Source organism: Hoplias malabaricus, chromosome 10, assembly GCF_029633855.1.
Source record: "Hoplias malabaricus isolate fHopMal1 chromosome 10, fHopMal1.hap1, whole genome shotgun sequence".
Taxonomy (NCBI): domain Eukaryota; kingdom Metazoa; phylum Chordata; class Actinopteri; order Characiformes; family Erythrinidae; genus Hoplias; species Hoplias malabaricus.
The window spans coordinates 39,113,418-39,135,065 of NC_089809.1; the positions used below are offsets into that span (position 1 = coordinate 39,113,418).

Genomic DNA, 21,648 nt, shown 5'->3' on the forward strand with positions numbered 1-21,648 from the left:
AGACAGGGGAGAGAGAGAGAGAGAGAGACAGGGGAGAGGGAGAGAGAGAGAGAGAGAGAGAGAGAGAGAGAGAGAGAAAACAAAATCAGAAGTAAACTAAAATGACCAAAATAAGCCAAGGCACGATGAGTGAGAGAAGATGTGTTACATGTGTTTAGCAGAGATTCCTGGTGTTCAGCTATCAGCAAAATTGTTATAGCTTTCACACAGACACAGACACACACACAAGACCCAAAATCAAAATGTATTAGGAAGTTTGATAATAAGGTTTTATATATAATTTTATATATATATTATATTTAATATAATATAACATATCATATGTGTTTTTCTTAAGACAGTGATGATATATATATATATATTTTGGCTTGCTCTGGTCATTAAAGTGAGCCGAAAGAGCGTACGGCTGCGTGGCTGTAACTACTGCTGCAGCTGAGCAAAGGCCAGGCCTGGGTTTGGAAGGGGTTTAAGGAGGTGGGGTTTGGGGTTTGTTTGGAGTTTAAGGAGGTGGGGGTTGTTTGGGGTTTAAGGAGGTGGGGTTTTGGGGTTTGTTTGGAGTTTAAGGAGGTGGGGGTTGTTTGGGGTTTAAGGAGGTGGGGTTTTGGGGTTTGTTTGGAGTTTAAGGAGGTGGGGGTTGTTCGGGGTTTAAGGAGGTGGGGTTTGGAGGGTTGTTTGGGGTTTAAGGAGGTGGGGTTTGGGGGTTGTTTGGGGTTTAAGGAGGTGGGGTTTGGGGGTTGTTTGGGGTTTAAGGAGGTGGGGTTTGGGGGTTGTTTGGGGTTTAAGGAGGTGGGGTTTGGGGGTTGTTTGGGGTTTAAGGAGGTGGGGTTTGGGAGTTGTTTGGAGTTTAAGGAGGTGGGGTTTGGGGGTTATTTGGGGTTTAAGGAGGTGGGGTTTGGGGGTTATTTGGGGTTTAAGGAGGTGGGGTTTGGGGGTTATTTGGGGTTTAAGGAGGTGGGGTTTGGGGGTTGTTTGTGGCTTAAGGAGGTGGGGTTTGGGGGTTATTTGGGGTTTAAGGAGGTGGGGTTTGGGGGTTGTTTGGGGTTTAAGGAGGTGGGGTTTGGGGGTTGTTTGGGGTTTAAGGAGGTGAGGTTTGGGAGTTGTTTGGAGTTTAAGGAGGTGGGGTTTGGGGGTTGTTTGGGGTTTAAGGAGGTGGGGTTTGGGGGTTGTTTGGGGTTTAAGGAGGTGGGGTTTGAGGGGTTGTTTGGGGTTTAAGGAGGTGGGGTTTGGGGGTTGTTTGGGGTTTAAGGAGGTGGGGTTTGGGGGTTGTTTGGGGTTTAAGGAGGTGGGGTTTGGGGGTTGTTTGGGGTTTAAGGAGGTGAGGTTTGGGAGTTGTTTGGAGTTTAAGGAGGTGGGGTTTGGGGGTTGTTTGGGGTTTAAGGAGGTGGGGTTTGAGGGGTTGTTTGTGGCTTAAGGAGGTGGGGTTTGGGGGTTATTTGGGGTTTAAGGAGGTGGGGTTTGGGGGTTGTTTGGGGTTTAAGGAGGTGGGGTTTGAGGGGTTGTTTGGGGTTTAAGGAGGTGGGGTTTGAGGGGTTGTTTGGGGTTTAAGGAGGTGGGGTTTGGGGGTTATTTGGGGTTTAAGGAGGTGGGGTTTGGGGGTTGTTTGGGGTTTAAGGAGGTGAGGTTTGGGAGTTGTTTGGAGTTTAAGGAGGTGGGGTTTGGGGGTTGTTTGGGGTTTAAGGAGGTGGGGTTTGAGGGGTTGTTTGGGGTTTAAGGAGGTGGGGTTTGAGGGGTTGTTTGGGGTTTAAGGAGGTGGGGTTTGGGGGTTGTTTGGGGTTTAAGGAGGTGGGGTTTGGGGGTTGTTTGGGGTTTAAGGAGGTGGGGTTTGGGGGTTGTTTGGGGTTTAAGGAGGTGAGGTTTGGGAGTTGTTTGGAGTTTAAGGAGGTGGGGTTTGGGGGTTGTTTGGGGTTAAAGGAGGTGGGGTTTGAGGGGTTGTTTGTGGCTTAAGGAGGTGGGGTTTGGGGGTTATTTGGGGTTTAAGGAGGTGGGGTTTGGGGGTTGTTTGGGGTTTAAGGAGGTGGGGTTTGGGGGTTGTTTGGGGTTTAAGGAGGTGAGGTTTGGGAGTTGTTTGGAGTTTAAGGAGGTGGGGTTTGGGGGTTGTTTGGGGTTTAAGGAGGTGGGGTTTTGGGGTTTGTTTGGAGTTTAAGGAGGTGGGGGTTGTTTGGGGTTTAAGGAGGTGGGGTTTTGGGGTTTGTTTGGAGTTTAATGAGGTGGGGGTTGTTTGGGGTTTAAGGAGGTGGGGTTTGGAGGGTTGTTTGGGGTTTTTGTGGGGTTTAGAGAGGTGGGGTTTGGGGTTTATTTGGGGTTTAAGGAGGTGGGGTTTGGGGGTTGTTTGGGGTTTAAGGAGGTGGGGTTTGGGGGTTGTTTGGGGTTTAAGGAGGTGGGGTTTGGAGGTTATTTGGGGTTTAAGGAGGTGGGGTTTGGGGGTTGTTTGGGGTTTAAGGAGGTGAGGTTTGGGAGTTGTTTGGAGTTTAAGGAGGTGGGGTTTGAGGGGTTGTTTGGGGTTTAAGGAGGTGGGGTTTGGGTCGGGGGCTTGTCTAGAGGAGCTCTGGGGGATGGGAAGCGCTGCTGCTGGACGGCTGTGCTGTTTGTTCTTACCTTCCCTGGGTCAGTCTGTCTGAGAGTCTGTCCAAATGTCCCTGTGTCTGTCTGTCAACCAGTCAGCCACACGTCAGAGTGTTTACACTTCACACACAACTCACAGCAACAGCTAACACACACCTATCCACACACACACACACGTAGAAGGCTTTGGCCACATCAAGCGCTGGAAAAGTGAGGTCATTTGAGTGAGGTTTCCTGATCATGCCGTGAGGTTTCTATGCCACCTCTCTCTCTCAGGATTGATTCCTCATCCCACTTTTCTTTTTGGAATTTGTGTTAAATTTCTCAAATTGAAAAAAGGAAAACTAAGCAAAATATAATTTATTATTTTTGCCTGCTGTAGAAAATCTGAAAAATAAGGAAACTACTTTTTGGTTTTCATGTTCACTGTTTTAGTGCAAGGTTGTTTTAGTTTGCGGTTGTTTTAGCGCGAGGTTGTTTTAGTGCGAGGTTTTAGTGTGCGGTTGTTTTAGTGTGCGTTTGTTATAGCGCGAGGTTGTTTTAGCGGGCGGTTGTTTTAGTGCGAGGTTGTTTTATTGCGAGGTTTCAGTGCGAGGTTGTTTTAGCGCGTGGATGTTTTAGTGCGAGGTTTTAGTGTGCGGTTGTTTTAGTGCGAGCTTGTTTTAGCGCGAGGTGGTTTTAGCGCACGGATGTTTTAGTGCACATTTGTTATAGTGCGAGGTTGTTTTAGTGTGCGTTTGTTATAGCGCGAGGTTGTTTTAGCGGGCAGTTGTTTTAGCGCATGTTTGTTATAGTGCGAGGTTGTTTTAGTGCGAGGTTTTAGTGTGCGGTTGTTTTAGTGCGAGGTTATAGTGCGAGGTTGTTTTAGCGCGTGGATGTTTTAGTGCGAGGTTTTAGTGTGCAGTTGTTTTAGTGCGAGCTTGTTTTAGCGCACGGATGTTTTAGTGCACATTTGTTATAGTGCGAGGTTGTTTTAGTGTGCGTTTGTTATAGCGCGAGGTTGTTTTAGCGGGCGGTTGTTTTAGCGCGAGGTTGTTTTAGTGCATGTTTGTTATAGTGCGAGGTTGTTTTAGCGCATGGATGTTTTAGTGCGAGGTTGTTTTAGCGCAAGGTTTTAGTGTGCGGTTGTTTTAGTTCGTGGATGTTATAGTGCGAGGTTGTTTTAGCACGTGGATGTTTTAGTGCGAGGTTGTTTTAGCGCGAGGTTTTAGTGTGCAGTTGTTTTAGTGCGAGCTTGTTTTAGCGCGAGGTGGTTTTAGCGCACGGATGTTTTAGTGCACATTTGTTATAGTGCGAGGTTGTTTTAGTGTGCGTTTGTTATAGCGCGAGGTTGTTGTAGTGCGAGGTTGTTTAAGCGCAAGGTTTTAGTGTGCGGTTGTTTTAGTTCGTGGATGTTATAGTGCAAGGTTGTTTTAGCGCGTGGATGTTTTAGCGCGTGGATGTTTTAGTGCGAGGTTGTTTTAGCGCGAGGTTTTAGTGTGCGGTTGTTTTAGTTCGTGGATGTTATAGTGCGAGGTTGTTTTAGCGCGTGGATGTTTTAGTGCGAGGTTGTTTTAGCGCGAGGTTGTTTTAGCGCGTGGATGTTTTAGTGCGAGGTTGTTTTAGCGCGAGGTTGTTTTAGCGCGTGGATGTTTTAGTGCGAGGTTGTTTTAGCGCGAGGTTTTAGTGTGCGGTAGTTTTAGTGCGAGCTTGTTTTAGCGCGAGGTGGTTTTAGCGCACGGATGTTTTAGTGCACATTTGTTATAGTGCGAGGTTGTTTTAGTGTGCGTTTGTTATAGCGCGAGGTTGTTTTAGCGGGCGGTTGTTTTAGCGCGAGGTTGTTTTAGTGTGCGTTTGTTATAGTGCGAGGTTGTTTTAGCGTGTTTGAAATTGTTACTTTTAAACTAAAACAAAATGTAACATTTATTTTGTTGCAACAGTATGTTCCTAAAGTTAATATAATATTGTTTTTATGTCATAATATCAAGAATATCATCATTGCTAATAAACCCTGACATATCACAATGTTATTTTAGGGCCACATCGCACACCCCTACGAGTTCATTACGTGAAAAAGCCTCTTCCAGGCCAGTCTCCTTGGCGGTTCAGTAATAACTGTAATTAAATTAATGAGCCTCACAGGCAATGCATCCCCCCGGTGTTTGACACCCCTGGTTCAGAGTACTCAGAGTCCACACAGAACTAGACGCTTGAACCTTGGCAGCGACCTGGTGGACCCTCACTCACATGACCTCACCTCAACCTCACTGTGACTCCCACTGAGCTGGGCAAGAGCCTCACTTCAGCTGTAGGGACTTACCCGGCCCAAAGGGGACAGAGCAAGGAAAGGAAAAACGCGCGAGACACGTTACGACAACACTAACACATCTTTCACACACACACACACACAGTAGCACACAGGAGAGGACCGTGTCTTCAACATTAAAACAGCAAGTAGAATGAAGAAGCCCACATACAAACGCGTGATATGACACAACCTGAAGGGGAGAGACAATACAGAGTATGTGAGACAGCACCAGACACACACACACACACACACACACACACTGCAGCAACCTGTAATTCCATATTTAGTCGACACAGTTCTTTTCTTACAACAGACACAGCAAAGTATGGCTTTCCTCTGTCCACAGTGACCCCGAGCCTGTCCTACATTTCCATTGCATTGGCTCTTCCAGAGAGAGCAGGCTGGGTTTACACACCTTCTGCTTTCAACATCAGCCCCACAGTGGGGCGTCTAACGCAAAAAGACGCAAGCAATATATGTTCAGTCATGTTCAAGATGTCCTGATAATTTTAGTGCACGATTTCTTTGCAATTATTGAGTTCTATACCTCTTCACAGTCATCCGATGGGCCGCAGTTTCATCTACTTTTCTGTTAGAACTGTTATTCCGAGTGACAGTTCACACAAACAGGAGCAGACTGAAAGATTTGACTCTGTTCTGATTTATTTCACTCTACGCAGCATGAAGGTGCACGCACCGGGACTCCTCTATCACCAGAGTTACACCAGGAGGAATAATCTGTTTTCACCATTTGCTCAGTTCTCTTCCTTCTTCATTCTCATTTTCAAAGTTTTGTGTGTTTTATATGGTTTAACCTTGTCTTTGCGCTCTCACAGAAACGCGGGTCCAGCGCTGTGATTGGACAGACTCAGACGAGGGGGCGGGGCTATTCTAAAGTCTCTGCACTTGATGTCAGGAGCGGAGCAGAATCAGAACGGCTCGTTTTAGCCGGTGTTTTTAGACTTAGGCAGCGCACAGAAAACTGACTGTTGGGTCTTGTTTCACAGTGTGTGGGATGGTGGACTTCAGATTCACACATTACTGTGAACATACACCAAAGTGAGTTGTACATAATAATAAGAGCACTGATTAAACACAGAGAAAACGAGAACGGAGAAGAAAGAGAACCGAGCGAAAACGGCTAAAAACCAGAGCTTCTGCTCCTCGCTCCTCACTGCTGTGCGCTCGGGGTCAGGGTGAACAGCGAGCGGCTCATTATCATTTAAAGGAACAGGTGCTGAAAGCGGGCGTTCTGAACAGGGGCTGTTTACACAGGGGGAGAACACTGCTGTGGGGTTTGGACCAAAGCAAATTGGTAAATTTTCCAAATGGGACTTTTGCTGAAGAGGTTCGGTGTGTGAACTCCAGCAGAATGTGTTAAACCCAGTCTTTACTCTTTATCCAGTTCATACATGGAACATAATTAAAATCCATAATTATATACAGACAAACACTTTAATGAGAGTTGTGCATAAAAAAAGAAACAAAAACGAACAAAAAACACAAGAAAACATGGGTTAATACCTTCAGCCTTTGCTTACAGACTGGCACAGATCTGGCCCGCATCAGTCTGTGTGTGTGTGTGTGTGTGTGTGTGCGTGATTATCCTCTTGTTTCTCTGGTCAGTATCTTTAGTGTCTTTACCTCTCAGTACTATGGTTTGATCCAGGAGGAGGCGGAGTTAGCATTGAGGTCCTGCTGTAAGAGAGCGCCCTCCAGTTTATACCACTGCTCTGGTGTGGGGGGGTCAGGGGCGGCCGCCAGCGCTCCCATCTCTAACGCACAGGGGTCACGATGTCGGAGGGGTGTTATATAGACAGCATAGTTATCAGGGAGTGTTTGTGGGAGTAAAGAGACGTGTTGGGGGACGTGTCGGAGTGGGGGTGTGGGTACAGGGCGGTGATTTGGAGTGAGGTTCCAGGTGGAGGGAGGGGCCGGTCAGGGGAGGACAGAGTGTGTGAGCGTGAGAGTCAAAACCGCAGAGCAGAATAAAAAAAAGGTGAGAGAGTGGAAGAAAAGAATGAAAGAAGAGATCAGAAAGAATAAATGGGAGAGACAGGGAGAGAGGGAGAAGGTAAAGGACCAACAAAGAGGAGAAGAGGGAAGAGAGAACAGAGAATGAGTGAAGATTAGAGCAGTTAGTGTATCAGAAAAAAGAAAAAGAGAGGATGCAATAAGAAAAGAGAAAGAAAAAGAGAAAGATAGAGGGATTGAGACAGAATGAAAGAATTAAAGAGAGAAAGATAGAGAGAACAACAGAGACAGAGAGCGAGAGACAGGGAAAGAGAGAACAAGAGGCAGAAAGATAGAGAGCAAGAGAGAGAGAGAGCAAGAGAGAGACAGGGAAAGAGAGAACAAGAGGCAGAAAGATAGAGAGCAAGAGAGAGACAGAGAAAGAGAACAAGAGACAGAAAGAGAACAAGAGACAGAAAGAGAGCAAGAGAGAGACAGAGAAAGACAGACAGCGAGAGACAGAGAAAGAGAGAACAAGAGAAACAAAGATAGAGACAAAGAGAGAGAAAGAGAGAACAAGAGAAACAAAGAGAAACCAAGAGTGAGAAAGAGAGAACAAGAGAAACAAAGATAGAGACCAAGAGAGAGAAAGAGAGCAAGAGAGAGACAGAGAAACACTGACAGAGAGTGAAACAGAAAGAGAGAACAAGAGAGACAGAAAGATAGAGAGCAAGAGACAGAGAAAGAGAGCAAGAAAGAGACAGAGAAAGACAGAGAGAGAGAAGACAGGAATCAGAGAAGAGAAAAGAGGAGAATCAAATATGCAGAGGCAGTCTGAAAGGAGACTTATGGTGTGGTTACAGATGGATGTGTGCAGACTGCTGCTCGGACGGTGAGCGAATAACACTGAGGATCTGGTTACACTGCCCCCTGCTGAAGGCGGAGGGGTGTATCAGGCAGAGAGTGAACGCTCAGCTGTTGATGTTGGGAACAGGAGAAATGCTCGTCCTTCCACTGACCACTGCACACCGGGAAACCCCCCCACAGACCTGAGATCTGGAGACAGACCAAAACATTACAGGACCTCCGAGGTCCTCACTGCCGTTCCTGGTGACTGCACCCAAGCTGTGGGTGGCGCTGTAGCGCTGCTGGGAGCTGCTCTTCCCACCACAGTAGAAACAAGCCCCAGTGTAAACACACACTGTCTACAAAGTACACAATACAGTAAATCAATCAATACATCAACAGCTGGACAGAGGTGTTCATTCCCTCCGAGGAATCGCACTCGCTGCCTGACGTGCCCCGACACCCTGCCTCAGACAGGGGGCGGTGTCAGCAGCTCATCGGTGTTATTCACTTCAAAAATGTATGTTTCGTGTTGTTTACTTCATGATTTTGGAAGCGTAAAGGTACACTTTGAAATGATATGTTTATATATTAAAATACAAATGCCAAATACGGCATGGTGTGTGTGTGTGTGTGTGTGTTCTTGACTGACGCTGTGTTAGACTCCAATCACCTGCACGGAGGCAAACTCGCGGCTGTCTGATCTGAAGCGGGACGTCCAGCTGTAATTCCCCTCTGTTTAACACTTTCCTGTCTGATTACATTTACTGTAGTTTACTGAATTATACTCGTGAAGCAAATAAAAACAGAAATGAGAAACAGAGACAGAAACATATCTCACAGAATCAGAAACAAATCCGTCTCAAAAATAAAAAATGTAAATGAAAAGGGCTTTGAACTCACTGTAAACAGCACTGAGACACTGAGCTGTCAGTAAAAAGCCATGAGCCGAAGGGACGCAGTGCGGGAGACGGCTGTGGTCTCACCGCGGCTCGCAGTGAGTTCAAAAGTCTGATCCGTGAGAAACACACCATTTCACAGGGGTTTGAAGTCATACGTTTTACATTTTTTCTGGGATTTTTTTTCTCTCTCGATTTCTTATTTTTGTTTGAAAAGGTTTTGTTCGATTGTTTTGGCACAAATCTGTTTCCATAGTAACTGAGTCTGTCATTTCTGTGTCGAAAAAAGAAACAAAACAAAAACAATGTAAGGAGCGTAACCCTAACTTCTGCGGACAGCGTTAATAATTAGACACTGATTTAACTTAATAACGGCTCATTATTCAGTCGTTTCAAATTTTAGCTCCAGTCTACGGCGCAGTAATCGGAGAGAGGTTTGTTCAGGTTACTATCGTGTGTTGGACATCATCATACGTGTGTGTGTGTGTGTGTGTGTGTGTATGTGTGTGAGATTATAACAGTGATAACGTACACAGGGCCGAATCACTGTTCATGGACAGGTCTTTGATGTTTTGTTTTTTATGAAAAAGTACAGGGAGAACTGACTGTGCCGGGTCCTAACTTCTGACCACTCCAACCATTATCTGACCGCTGCGCTGAGGCAACAAGAGAGAAACAAGGCTTGTGTGTGTGTGTGTGTGTTATGTGAGTGTGTAAGTGTTCCATATACGAGGGGGTGTACGTACCTTTCCGGACATTTCCGTCAGTGGGCCGGAAGTCCCGTGTGTTGAGCAGGAAGCAGGCGCGGTCCTGCTGATAGCGCTCACGCGTCCGTCCCGCTGGACTACGCTCTTCTGGACTCAGAACCTGGTCTATAGTCGGACAGTCCTCATTCGCCAGAGCCGCACTGGCTGCATCACCATTCTGCTTTGAGTCTGAGAGAGAGAGAGAGAGAGAGAGAGAGAGACAGAGAGAGACAGAGACAGAGAGAGACAGAGACAGAGAGAGAGAGACAGAGACAGAGAGAGACAGAGACAGACAGAGACAGAGAGAGACAGAGACAGAGAGAGAGAGACAGAGACAGAGAGAGACAGAGACAGACAGAGACAGAGAGAGAGAGACAGAGACAGAGAGAGACAGAGACAGAGAGAGAGACAGAGAGACAGAGACAGAGAGAGAGAGAGAGAGAGAGAGACAGAGACAGAGAGACAGAGACAGAGAGAGAGACAGAGAGAGAGAGAGAGACAGAAAGAGAGAGACAGAAAGAGAGAGACAGAAACAGACAGACAGAGAGAGACAGAAAGAGAGAGACAGAAACAGACAGACAGAGAGAGAGAGAGAGACAGAGAGAGACAGAAAGAGAGAGACAGAGAGAGAGAGAGACAGAAAGAGAGAGACAGAGAGAGAGAGAGAGACAGAAAGAGAGAGACAGAGAGAGAGAGAGACAGAAAGAGAGAGACAGAGAGAGAGAGAGAGAGAGAAAGATAGAGAGAAAGATAGAGAAAGAAGAGTAAGAGAGGTAAAGAAAAGGATAGAAGGAGGAGAGGAAAAGATAAAAAGAAGGATAGAAGGGGAATAAGAATCAGAGAGAAGAAGAATGAAGGAAGGCACACGACACTGCAGCAGGAAAAATAATAGACGTGGGGAAAAAAGGAATAATATATTCATTATATCTTTTAATGAACAACGTTAGCTTCAGTAATAACAATAATAACAATAATAATAATATAGTGTATATACAGTGATCCTCTGACAGCTCAGAGTGCTTAATAAACATTAAATAAATAGAGAACAACATGTAATATGCATTAAAATAAACAAACAGTATAACAATTTTAATAAAATAAACAGAAACGAATAATAAACTTAGCAACTAGCAACTTCCAACCCTCTGAAAACCCTCCAACGACACCAAGATGATGAACAGAAATCTGTGATTGAAGCATGCAAAGTCATCTAAGACATCTAGCTGCTTTAGCCTCCGCAAATGCCTCTTCATGAACTACAAGGGCAAAATCATTATGAGGAATATCTTTGTCTGCAGCAGCTGAGGTGTCTGTGTGTGTGTGTTTGACATATCCTGTAGTTGCACGGCATATAGCGGGAATACACTGACCATCACAAAGAAAGGTAAGTTGCTGATTTTTTATTGTTTATTTATTTATTTTTACAATTGGCTGGTAACCAATTACGCTCCTTCTGCCACAAAGGTACTGCTACCTCCCACATGGCCTTTGTGTCAGGGCAGAAAGGGTTAAACGTGTGTGTGTGTGTGTGTGTGTGTGTGTGTGTGTGTGGGAAGGGGAAAGTAGGGCAAGAACTCAGCTGCACTGCTGACTGCTGTGAAATCTATAGGTCTGCCTCAGATGATATAAATAACCATAGACACTGTATACAGCTACAGATACGGATACAGACAGATCTGTTTACTTCCCGAAACACAGCACCATTACCCTGTGTCCAGGAAGGACAAAGCATTGTCCATCCGTCCACAGAGTAGGGACCGAGTCCAACACAATTACAGACTGTAGTTCCTCAGCGCTCAGGACCCCCACAGAGCAGGTGTGATGTGGTGGTGGATCATTCTCAGCGCTGCAGTGACACTGACGTGGTGGTGGTGTGTTAGTGTGTGTTGTGCTGGTGTAGAGTGGATCAGACACAGCAGTGCTGCTGGAGTTTTTAAACCCCTCAGTGTCTGGACTGAGAACAGTCCACCGACCAAAAACATCCAGCCGACAGCGACCTGTGTCACTGATGAAGGACTAGAGGACGACCGACACACACTGTGCAGCGACAGATGAGCTACTGTCTCTGACTCTACATCTACAAGGTGGACCAACGAAGGAGGAGTGTCTCACAGAGTGGACAGAGAGTGGACACAGGGTTTAAAAACTCCAGCAGCACTGCTGTGTCTGATCCACTCTACACCAGCACAACACACACTAACACACCACCACCACGTCAGTGTCACTGCAGCGCTGAGAATGATCCACCACCACATCACACCTGCTCTGTGGGGGTCCTGAGCGCTGAGGAACAGGGGGAAAGAGGGCTAACAAAGTATGCAGAACAGCATTTGGACTGCAGCGTGTAACTGTGGAACCGTGTGGTCAGTGGAGCTGAGAGAACGAGGGTGGAGTGTTTTTGGTGATCAGTGTTTAGCTCTGAATTTAAGAGTGGGGAAATGACAATAACAACAGGAGCAAATCTAAATGTTCTAATAGTAAGACTAAATATCTAAAAGCCTCTGAGTGTGTGTGTGTGTGTGTGTGTGTTTAAACTTGGCAGATGGAAAGCTTTGGGCTCATATGGAGTCACCAGTTGATCATAAATATGAAATCAGCTATTACACAGATACTAAGCCTTCAGAGAATCATCCCCCTTCTCCCACACACACACACACACACACACACACACACACAAAATACTAATTTTTTTAAGTGCACTTAAAAATCCTGGGTTCCTTCAGATTCATCTCTCCTCATAACGACAACCTGAAAAACCCAACAAGCTACAACCCAGTGTCCAATTTTAAGAGACAGACACAAAGCATTAGAGCAGCTTTTTAAAGAATACATTTAAGCTAAAATTCCCTCTTAAAGGTGATATTCACGATATTAATCAAAAAGCACTTTGTGCATAAAATGCTGAGGATGTTTCCTCTGCAGTCGGTTTGCTCTGGAAACCGCTCCAATGTGTTTACGAAGCCCCAGTGTCTGTAAACGGGTAAAAAAACAAAAACAAAGTGTCTGGGTCCGGTACGCTAGGCTTTCTCTCTCTTTGAATCTGGAGGTTTTTAGACAACGGAGAGACTCCAAACGCTGAAAAGCACCAACTGAGATGAGGATGTTGCTCTATTCTTGTTCCATTGCTGTTTCAGATTTTTTAAGGTGGAAATGTCTCTAAATTCAGTAGAGCACTAACTGCATGAAAGTAAACACAGACCTAAAGTGCTACAGAACTAAACAACTCGAGTTACAAATTAATTTCTGTGGTGATTCAAGCAGAAACTGGTCTGAATAAAAACATCTCAACGTCTCCTCAAACACACCATTCCACCTTAAAAGACGCAGAGCTTCAGAATGTAAACAAACCAGAACGAACAGTTTCTCTATAATCATAAACACTGCCTTTAAAATAGCACTGTCCACACGGGGAGAACGCTGCTGTTGGGCTTGATACTTGAGATATTTTGACTAAACAATGTTACAGACAAGTCATTAAGACCCAGACCTGTGTTCACTTGTGGAAAAGAGGGAAAAAATCATCCCTGTCCAGTGAAAAACCTGTATCTCCAAGTGTGTGGATGCTTAGTTACTACAGCATTTGAACACAGCCGCTGTCCTTCGCGCCATGTGCAAATTTCATTACGAATGACCAATAGAAACGCTCCAAAATGACTCATTTACATTGACTTCCACTGAAAGTAAAGAAGGGTTTTCCTCTTCTGCAAAGTTACTTTTTTGGAGAAACATGACACTCACGTACTGAACCAGCCCCACCACATTGGAGACGGGCATCAAAACTATTCACTGTCCCAACTGCAGTGTCCCCCACTGGTCTGAGTCCTTCACTCCGTGTGCAGTGTTTAAATGTCTCACTAACACAGCTTGTATTTGCATAATGTAATAAAGTAAGTTTCTGTTTCCCAGGCATCAGTGATTAGTGCTTTTTGTTGTTGCAGCGTATAGGTTCCTGCACCTCGCAGTGCTTAGTTAAGTTGTATCTGGACTTTAATCCTATTTGTACTATTCATTATATTGCCTCTGAACAAGATGACAAAGCACATTTCTGAGTCACTCTGGGAAAGAGCGTCTGCTGTAGACTCAATTTACAGGAGCACATGCCTCAGTAAAAATGTTGCCGTGCTCCACTAAAATCACAGCAGTAAAAGATTAAATTTAATCCTGGATTTATGTGCAGAACTACAGAACATACCACACAAATTCACTACAGAAACTACATTTCCCACAATGCCCCAGCGACATTTCAAAAGATTCAGCAGCTAACGCTGTCAGTCAGAGCCAGTTTATTTCCGGTTTATTTTCAGAGTAACGGGTTCTTGTTTAGTCGCTTATGGCGTCAAAATAGGTTCTGAGAATCAAAAAACAGAATCCATAACCAATAAATGACATTTTGTAATTGAGAAAACTGTCATTAATATTCAGGATTTTAACGAGAATGTTTCTGTATGTAATCGTCTATTTTGAGTGTAATATTCTTGAAGAATCCATTTTTGCGTTCATTCCGCCTTTTCTTGGTTGCGCTTCCCTCAGTCTCGTTTTCGCCTCCAGAAGTTTCTCGCTTTTGACTTTTCACAGGGGGCGGGATCTAGACAGTCATTGGCTGCTGAAGTTAAGCCCCGCCCACTCAGCAGATTCTGCACACCCTGCTACATCAGCGAGAGCGTGGCAATCTTACTCTGATTGGAAAAAGACCGACCGGCAAACACAGGTAAGTCATATCAAATATTTATTAACGATTATGTCTTTTAGTAATGCACAGTTCCTCAGAGGCTTAGAGTCATTTTCCAATCAGGGTTAGGGTGTGCAGAATCTGCTGAGTGGGCGGGGCTTAACTTAACAGCAGCTCACGACGGCAGCTCGTGGTCTTTTGAAGAGGTTCAAACGCTCCTTGGATCGGTGGCCGACGAAAGAATCCAGCGAGAGCTGGACGCTGCAACAAGGAAGGAACAAACTCTACTGATCTGTCTGAACTGATGACGGAGCTGTGTTCAGTCCCAAACAACAACAACACGCCAATACACCATGAGTAAACAACACTTAAACGTTACTGCTGCTGTTGTTGTGGTTTCCAAACCCTGCTGTTCCCATTAGACACAGGGCATTGAGACAACACCAGATACATTACAGGGGGGAGCTGTGGGATTGAAAAAGTGATGTAGAGCCACACTGAATATGTAACCTTGAGGGTACAACCAGAGTGAGAGTTTTTCTGCGTGCATGACTTCTTTGTGAAAGCCATGTGCCCCAGTACAACACAGTAGTCTAGAAACGCACCTGGTGTCTGCTTAATGCTGCAAAAGTAAATGTAAATCAAAGTCTCTCACCTCGGTTGATCTCTATGATCTCCTCCTGAGCGAGTGGGCAGTCTCCAGTCAGCCCTCCTGATCCCATCACCCCACCCAGCACGTTACCCAGGATCCTCTGGGGCGAGGCGGTGGCCATGGCCAGTGCGTCAGGCTTGCAGTAGTTGGGAGACCCGGGCTGCGGGGCTCGTGGGATGTGTTTGTTTTTCTTCTTGGGCAGCTTCTGCTTGGCCATAGCCAGGGAGTAGTACATGCCGAAGTTGTTGACGATGACAGGGACGGGCATCGCGATGGTCAACACCCCGGCCAGAGCACACAGAGCGCCCACCAGCATGCCGGACCACGTCTCCGGGTACATGTCGCCATAGCCCAGGGTCGTCATGGTGACCACGGCCCACCAGAAGCCGATGGGGATGTTCTTGAAGTTGGTGTGGGCGCTGGCTGTGGGGTCCTCCGGGTTGGCCCCGATGCGTTCGGCGTAGTAGATCATGGTGGCGAAGATGAGGACCCCTAGGGCCAGGAAGATGATGAGCAGCAGGAACTCGTTGGTGCTAGCCCTCAGGGTGTGGCCAAGCACCCTCAGGCCCACAAAATGGCGGGTGAGCTTGAAGATCCGCAGGATCCGGACGAAGCGGACCACCCGGAGGAAGCCCAGCACATCCTTGGCGGCTTTGGATGACAGGCCGCTCAGGCCCACCTCCAGGTAGAAGGGCAGGATAGCCACGAAGTCGATGATGTTTAACAAGCTTTTGAAGAACTCGGCCTTGTCCGGGCAGAAGATGACACGGGTGAAGACCTCGATGGTGAACCACACCACGCACACGCCCTCCACGTACGTCAGCCAGCTGTCCGTCACCACCTCGTACACCACCTCCTCCCGCGTCACGTTCCCCGTGGTAATATTCTCCGTCCTGTTGTAGATGGTGTTGAAGGCCTCGTGCGTCTCCATGCAGAACGTCGAGATGGAAATGAGGATGAAGAGGAGCGAGCCGAACGCCACGTACTGCAAGAAGACAGAGAGAGAAAGAGAGAGAGAGAGAGAGATCATACATATATCGTTACTGTCCAAAGCAATACATGTATCACCTTTTTTAAGTTTTTACATAACAGGTTTTTTGGGGGGTTTATGGATGATATTTAAGTTTGGTCATGCAACAACATGCAAATTTGAAGACCACAACAAATTACAATTAATTTATGAGTTAAAATTATAAATACAAAAACTATATTTGTTTTCTGCAAATGCATTCATTCACTCAATCATTCATTCTGTTCAGGGTCACAGTGTGTCCAGAGACTACTGAGAATTACCTGGGCGCAAGAAAGAAAATTTCCCTGGATCACAGACCATCACATCACATGTCTGCGTGGGTTTCCTCCGGGTGCTCCGGTTTCCTCCCACGCTCCAAAAACACACGTTGGTAGGTGGATTGGTGACTCAAAAGTGTCCGTTGGTGTAAGTGTGTGAGTGTGTGTGTGTTGCCCTGTGAAGGACTGGCTCCCCCTCCAGGGTGTATTCCCGCCTTGCGCCCAATGATCCCAGGTAGGCTCTGAACCCACTGCGACGCTGAACTAGATAAGAGTTACAGACAATGAATGCATGAATGAATATTACTAGCTTTAATTTTGTCACCAACTCTAAGCCCTAGCCCCACACTGATGTAACTAGCTCTGCTTGTTTCAGTCCTCCCCAGGGGGTGCTGTCCACACCTCCTCTGTGTTAAACCCCAGTGTAAAGAGCCCGTCTGCTCTAAACAGAGGATCATGGGTTTATCTGACACTGCAGTATCACAGTAAAGCAAACCTGCCCTAGATTCACACACACACACACACACACACACCTGTATAAAGTACATACACACACACACACACACACATATAAACAGTACACACACACATAACTGTATAAAGAGTACACATACACACACACACACCTGTATAAAGAGTACACACACACACACACACACATACTTGTATAGATTTCACACACCTGCATAAAGATTACATATGTGCGCGCACACACAACACACACACAAACACCTGCGTAAAGAATACATACACACACCTGTATAAAGAGTGCACACACACACACACACACACACGTGTAGAAAGAGTGTACACACACACACACATCTGTAGAAAGAGTTCACACACACACATCTGTAGAAAGAGTTCACACACACACACACACACACTGGCTCTGCTGAAGAGCTGCTGAGAAAACACACACATATTTCAATACGCAAATGAGCCCCAACAAATCACTGAATGTTTCATTATGTGCTGCGAGGGTCCTGGCCAATCATAGAGGGTCTTGGCTGCATGGACCCTCTGAACCATGAATAATGCAGATCCCCCTCACCCACCACACACACACACACACACACACACTGGCAGGTGTGTGTTCAGAGATAAACTGCAATGTGGAAATGTATGTGTACCAAAACTACTGTGAGAGCACTCAGCTAGTGGACAGTGCCCTGAGAAAAAATGCCCACACTTCTGACCACAGCTGAGAGAGAGCCGCACTCGCGTTCACTCTCTCACACACATGCACTCACACACTCGCACGCACACACAGGAGAGATTCACCCTCATAGCACTGAGCTTTAAACCTCCAGCACAGATAAATAATACAAGACAGAAAGAGGGGGGGGGGGGAGTGGAAGAAACATGGGAAGAGTGTTATACTGAGAAACACACACACAGAGCGAGAGAGAGAGTTGAAGGTATAGAAGTCTAAACTTGATTTTCCATACTAATTACACCCCTCTCTCTCCCTCTCTCTCCTCAGTCTGACCTACTTACAAACTGCTGCAGTAACCAGCTCTTAGCTCAGGTCCTATTCCTCTCCCCCTCCCCACACCCCTCACACACACTCTCACACACCCCCACATCCCTCACACACTCTCTCACACCCCCTCCCTCCCACACACACTCTAATACCCCCACATCCCTCACACACCCCCACACACTCTCTCACACACCCCCACATCCCTCACACACTCTCTCACACCCCCTCCCTCCCACACACACTCTAATACCCCCACATCCCTCACACACCCCCACACACTCTCTCACACCCCCACATCCCTCACACACACTCTCTCACCCCCCCCCTCTTTTTAATTGGCTCACAGTAACAGAAGAACGCCCCTCTCTTTTTAATTGGCTCACGGTAACAGAGGAACACCCCTCTCTTTTTAATTGGCTCACAGTAACAGAGGAACGCCTCTCTCTTTTTAATTGTCTCACAGTAACAGAGGAACGCCTCTCTCTTTTTAATTGTCTCACAGTAACAGAGGAACGCCTCTCTCTTTTTAATTGGCTCACGGTAACAGAGGAACACCCCTCTCTTTTTAATTGGCTCACGGTAACAGAGGAACGCCTCTCTCTTTTTAATTGGCTCACAGTAACAGAGGAACGCCCCTCTCTTTTTAATTGGCTCACAGTAACAAAGGAACGCCTCTCTCTTTTTAATTGGCTCACGGTAACAGAGGAACGCCCCTCTCTTTTTAATTGGCTCACAGTAACAGAGGAACGCCCCTCTCTTTTTAATTGGCTCACAGTAACAGAGGAACGCCTCTCTCTTTTTAATTGGCTCACAGTAACAAAGGAACGCCTCTCTCTTTTTAATTGGCTCACGGTAACAGAGGAACGCCCCTCTCTTTTTAATTGGCTCACAGTAACAGAGGAACGCCTCTCTCTTTTTAATTGGCTCACAGTAACAAAGGAACGCCCCTCTCTTTTTAATTGGCTCACGGTAACAGAGGAACGCCCCTCTCTTTTTAATTGGCTCACAGTAACAGAGGAACGCCTCTCTCTTTTTAATTGGCTCACGGTAACAGAGGAACGCCCCTCTCTTTTTAATTGGCTCAAAGTAACAGAGGAACGCCCCTCTCTTTTTAATTGGCTCACAGTAACAGAGGAACGCCCCTCTCTTTTTAATTGGCTCACAGTAACAAAGGAACGCCTCTCTCTTTTTAATTGGCTCACGGTAACAGAGGAACGCCCCTCTCTTTTTAATTGGCTCAAAGTAACAGAGGAACGCCCCTCTCTTTTTAATTGGCTCACAGTAACAAAGGAACGCCTCTCTCTTTTTAATTGGCTCACGGTAACAGAGGAACGCCCCTCTCTTTTTAATTGGCTCACAGTAACAGAGGAACGCCTCTCTCTTTTTAATTGGCTCACAGTAACAAAGGAACGCCCCTCTCTTTTTAATTGGCTTACGGTAACAGAGGAACGCCTCTCTCTTTTTAATTGGCTCAAAGTAACATAGGAACGCCTCTCTCTTTTTAATTGGCTCACAGTAACAGAGGAACGCCCCTCTCTTTTTAATTGGCTCACAGTAACAGAGGAACGCCCCTCTCTTTTTAATTGGCTCACAGTAACAGAGGAACGCCTCTCTCTTTTTAATTGGCTCACAGTAACAGAGGAACGCCCCTCTCTTTTTAATTGGCTCACAGTAACAGAGGAACGCCTCTCTCTTTTTAATTGGCTCACAGTAACAGAGGAACGCCCCTCTCTTTTTAATTGGCTCAAAGTAACAGAGGAACGCCTCTCTCTTTTTAATTGGCTCACAGTAACAGAGGAACACCCCTCTCTTTTTAATTGGCTCAAAGTAACAGAGGAACGCCTCTCTCTTTTTAATTGGCTCACAGTAACAGAGGAACACCCCTCTCTTTTTAATTGGCTCACAGTAACAGAGGAACGCCTCTCTCTTTTTAATTGGCTCACGGTAACAGAGGAACACCCCTCTCTTTTTAATTGGCTCAAAGTAACAGAGGAACGCCTCTCTCTTTTTAATTGTCTCACGGTAACAGAGGAACGCCCCTCTCTTTTTAATTGGCTCACGGTAACAGAGGAACGCCCCTCTCTTTTTAATTGGCTCACGGTAACAGAGGAACGCCCCTCTCTTTTTAATTGGCTCACGGTAACAGAGGAACGCCTCTCTCTTTTTAATTGGCTCAAAGTAACAGAGGAACGCCTCTCTCTTTTTAATTGGCTCACAGTAACAAAGGAACGCCTCTCTCTTTTTAATTGGCTCACAGTAACAGAGGAACGCCCCTCTCTTTTTAATTGGCTCACAGTAACAGAGGAACGCCTCTCTCTTTTTAATTGGCTCACAGTAACAAAGGAACGCCTCTGTCTTTTTAATTGGCTCACGGTAACAGAGGAACGCCCCTCTCTTTTTAATTGGCTCAAAGTAACAGAGGAACGCCCCTCTCTTTTTAATTGGCTCACGGTAACAGAGGAACGCCCCTCTCTTTTTAATTGGCTCACGGTAACAGAGGAACGCCTCTCTCTTTTTAATTGGCTCAAAGTAACAGAGGAACGCCTCTCTCTTTTTAATTGGCTCACAGTAACAAAGGAACGCCTCTCTCTTTTTAATTGGCTCACGGTAACAGAGGAACGCCTCTCTCTTTTTAATTGGCTCACAGTAACAAAGGAACGCCTCTCTCTTTTTAATTGGCTCACGGTAACAGAGGAACGCCCCTCTCTTTTTAATTGGCTCACAGTAACAGAGGAACGCCTCTCTCTTTTTAATTGGCTCAAAGTAACAGAGGAACGCCTCTCTCTTTTTAATTGGCTCACAGTAACAGAGGAACGCCCCTCTCTTTTTAATTGGCTCACAGTAACAGAAGAACGCCCCTCTCTTTTTAATTGGCTCAAAGTAACAGAGGAACGCCTCTGTCTTTTTAATTGGCTCACGGTAACAGAGGAACGCCCCTCTCTTTTTAATTGGCTCAAAGTAACAGAGGAACGCCCCTCTCTTTTTAATTGGCTCACAGTAACAGAGGAACGCCTCTGTCTTTTTAATTGGCTCACGGTAACAGAGGAACGCCCCTCTCTTTTTAATTGGCTCAAAGTAACAGAGGAACGCCCCTCTCTTTTTAATTGGCTCACGGTAACAGAGGAACGCCCCTCTCTTTTTAATTGGCTCAAAGTAACAGAGGAACGCCTCTGTCTTTTTAATTGGCTCACGGTAACAGAGGAACGCCCCTCTCTTTTTAATTGGCTCAAAGTAACAGAGGAACGCCTCTCTCTTTTTAATTGGCTCACAGTAACAGAGGAACACCTCTCTCTTTTTAATTGGCTCAAAGTAACAGAGGAACGCCTCTGTCTTTTTAATTGGCTCACGGTAACAGAGGAACGCCCCTCTCTTTTTAATTGGCTCAAAGTAACAGAGGAACGCCCCTCTCTTTTTAATTGGCTCACAGTAACAGAAGAACGCCCCTCTCTTTTTAATTGGCTCAAAGTAACAGAGGAACGCCCCTCTCTTTTTAATTGGCTCAAAGTAACAAAGGAACGCCCCTCTCTTTTTAATTGTCTCACGGTAACAGAGGAACGCCTCTCTCTTTTTAATTGGCTCAAAGTAACAGAGGAACGCCCCTCTCTTTTTAATTGGCTCACAGTAACAAAGGAACGCCCCTCTCTTTTTAATTGGCTCAAAGTAACAGAGGAACGCCCCTCTCTTTTTAATTGGCTCACAGTAACAGAGGAACACCCCTCTCTTTTTAATTGGCTCACGGTAACAGAGGAACGCCCCTCTCTTTTTAATTGGCTCACAGTAACAGAGGAACACCCCTCTCTTTTTAATTGGCTCACGGTAACAGAGGAACGCCCCTCTCTTTTTAATTGGCTCACAGTAACAAAGGAACGCCCCTCTCTTTTTAATTGGCTCAAAGTAACAGAGGAACGCCCCTCTCTTTTTAATTGGCTCACGGTAACAGAGGAACACCCCTCTCTTTTTAATTGGCTCAAAGTAACAGAGGAACGCCTCTCTCTTTTTAATTGGCTCACGGTAACAGAGGAACGCCCCTCTCTTTTTAATTGGCTCACGGTAACAGAGGAACGCCCCTCTCTTTTTAATTGGCTCACGGTAACAGAGGAACGCCCCTCTCTTTTTAATTGGCTCACGGTAACAGAGGAACGCCTCTCTCTTTTTAATTGGCTCAAAGTAACAGAGGAACGCCTCTCTCTTTTTAATTGGCTCACAGTAACAAAGGAACGCCTCTCTCTTTTTAATTGGCTCACAGTAACAAAGGAAC

The 21,648-nt window shown here is 46.0% G+C and overlaps 1 protein-coding gene across 7 annotated transcripts in view; it reads right to left on the bottom strand.

The window, feature by feature from the left end:
• kcnc3b (potassium voltage-gated channel, Shaw-related subfamily, member 3b) overlaps nt 1-21,648 on the bottom strand; it is a 170,392-nt gene that overhangs the window by 38,996 nt on the left and 109,748 nt on the right. For 3 of the 7 annotated variants that reach the window (XM_066684118.1, XM_066684117.1, XM_066684116.1), the window contains exons 3-4: nt 14,618-15,599; nt 9,294-9,482 (exon numbers count right to left, since the gene is read on the bottom strand). In XM_066684118.1, coding sequence (XP_066540215.1) covers nt 9,294-9,482; nt 14,618-15,599 — 1,171 coding nt within the window. Of the gene's footprint in view, nt 1-4,983; nt 5,040-9,293; nt 9,483-10,086; nt 10,165-14,617; nt 15,600-21,648 lie in introns of those variants that run through there. The other 4 variants (XM_066684114.1, XM_066684120.1, XM_066684113.1 and 1 more) reach the window with 3 other exon arrangements.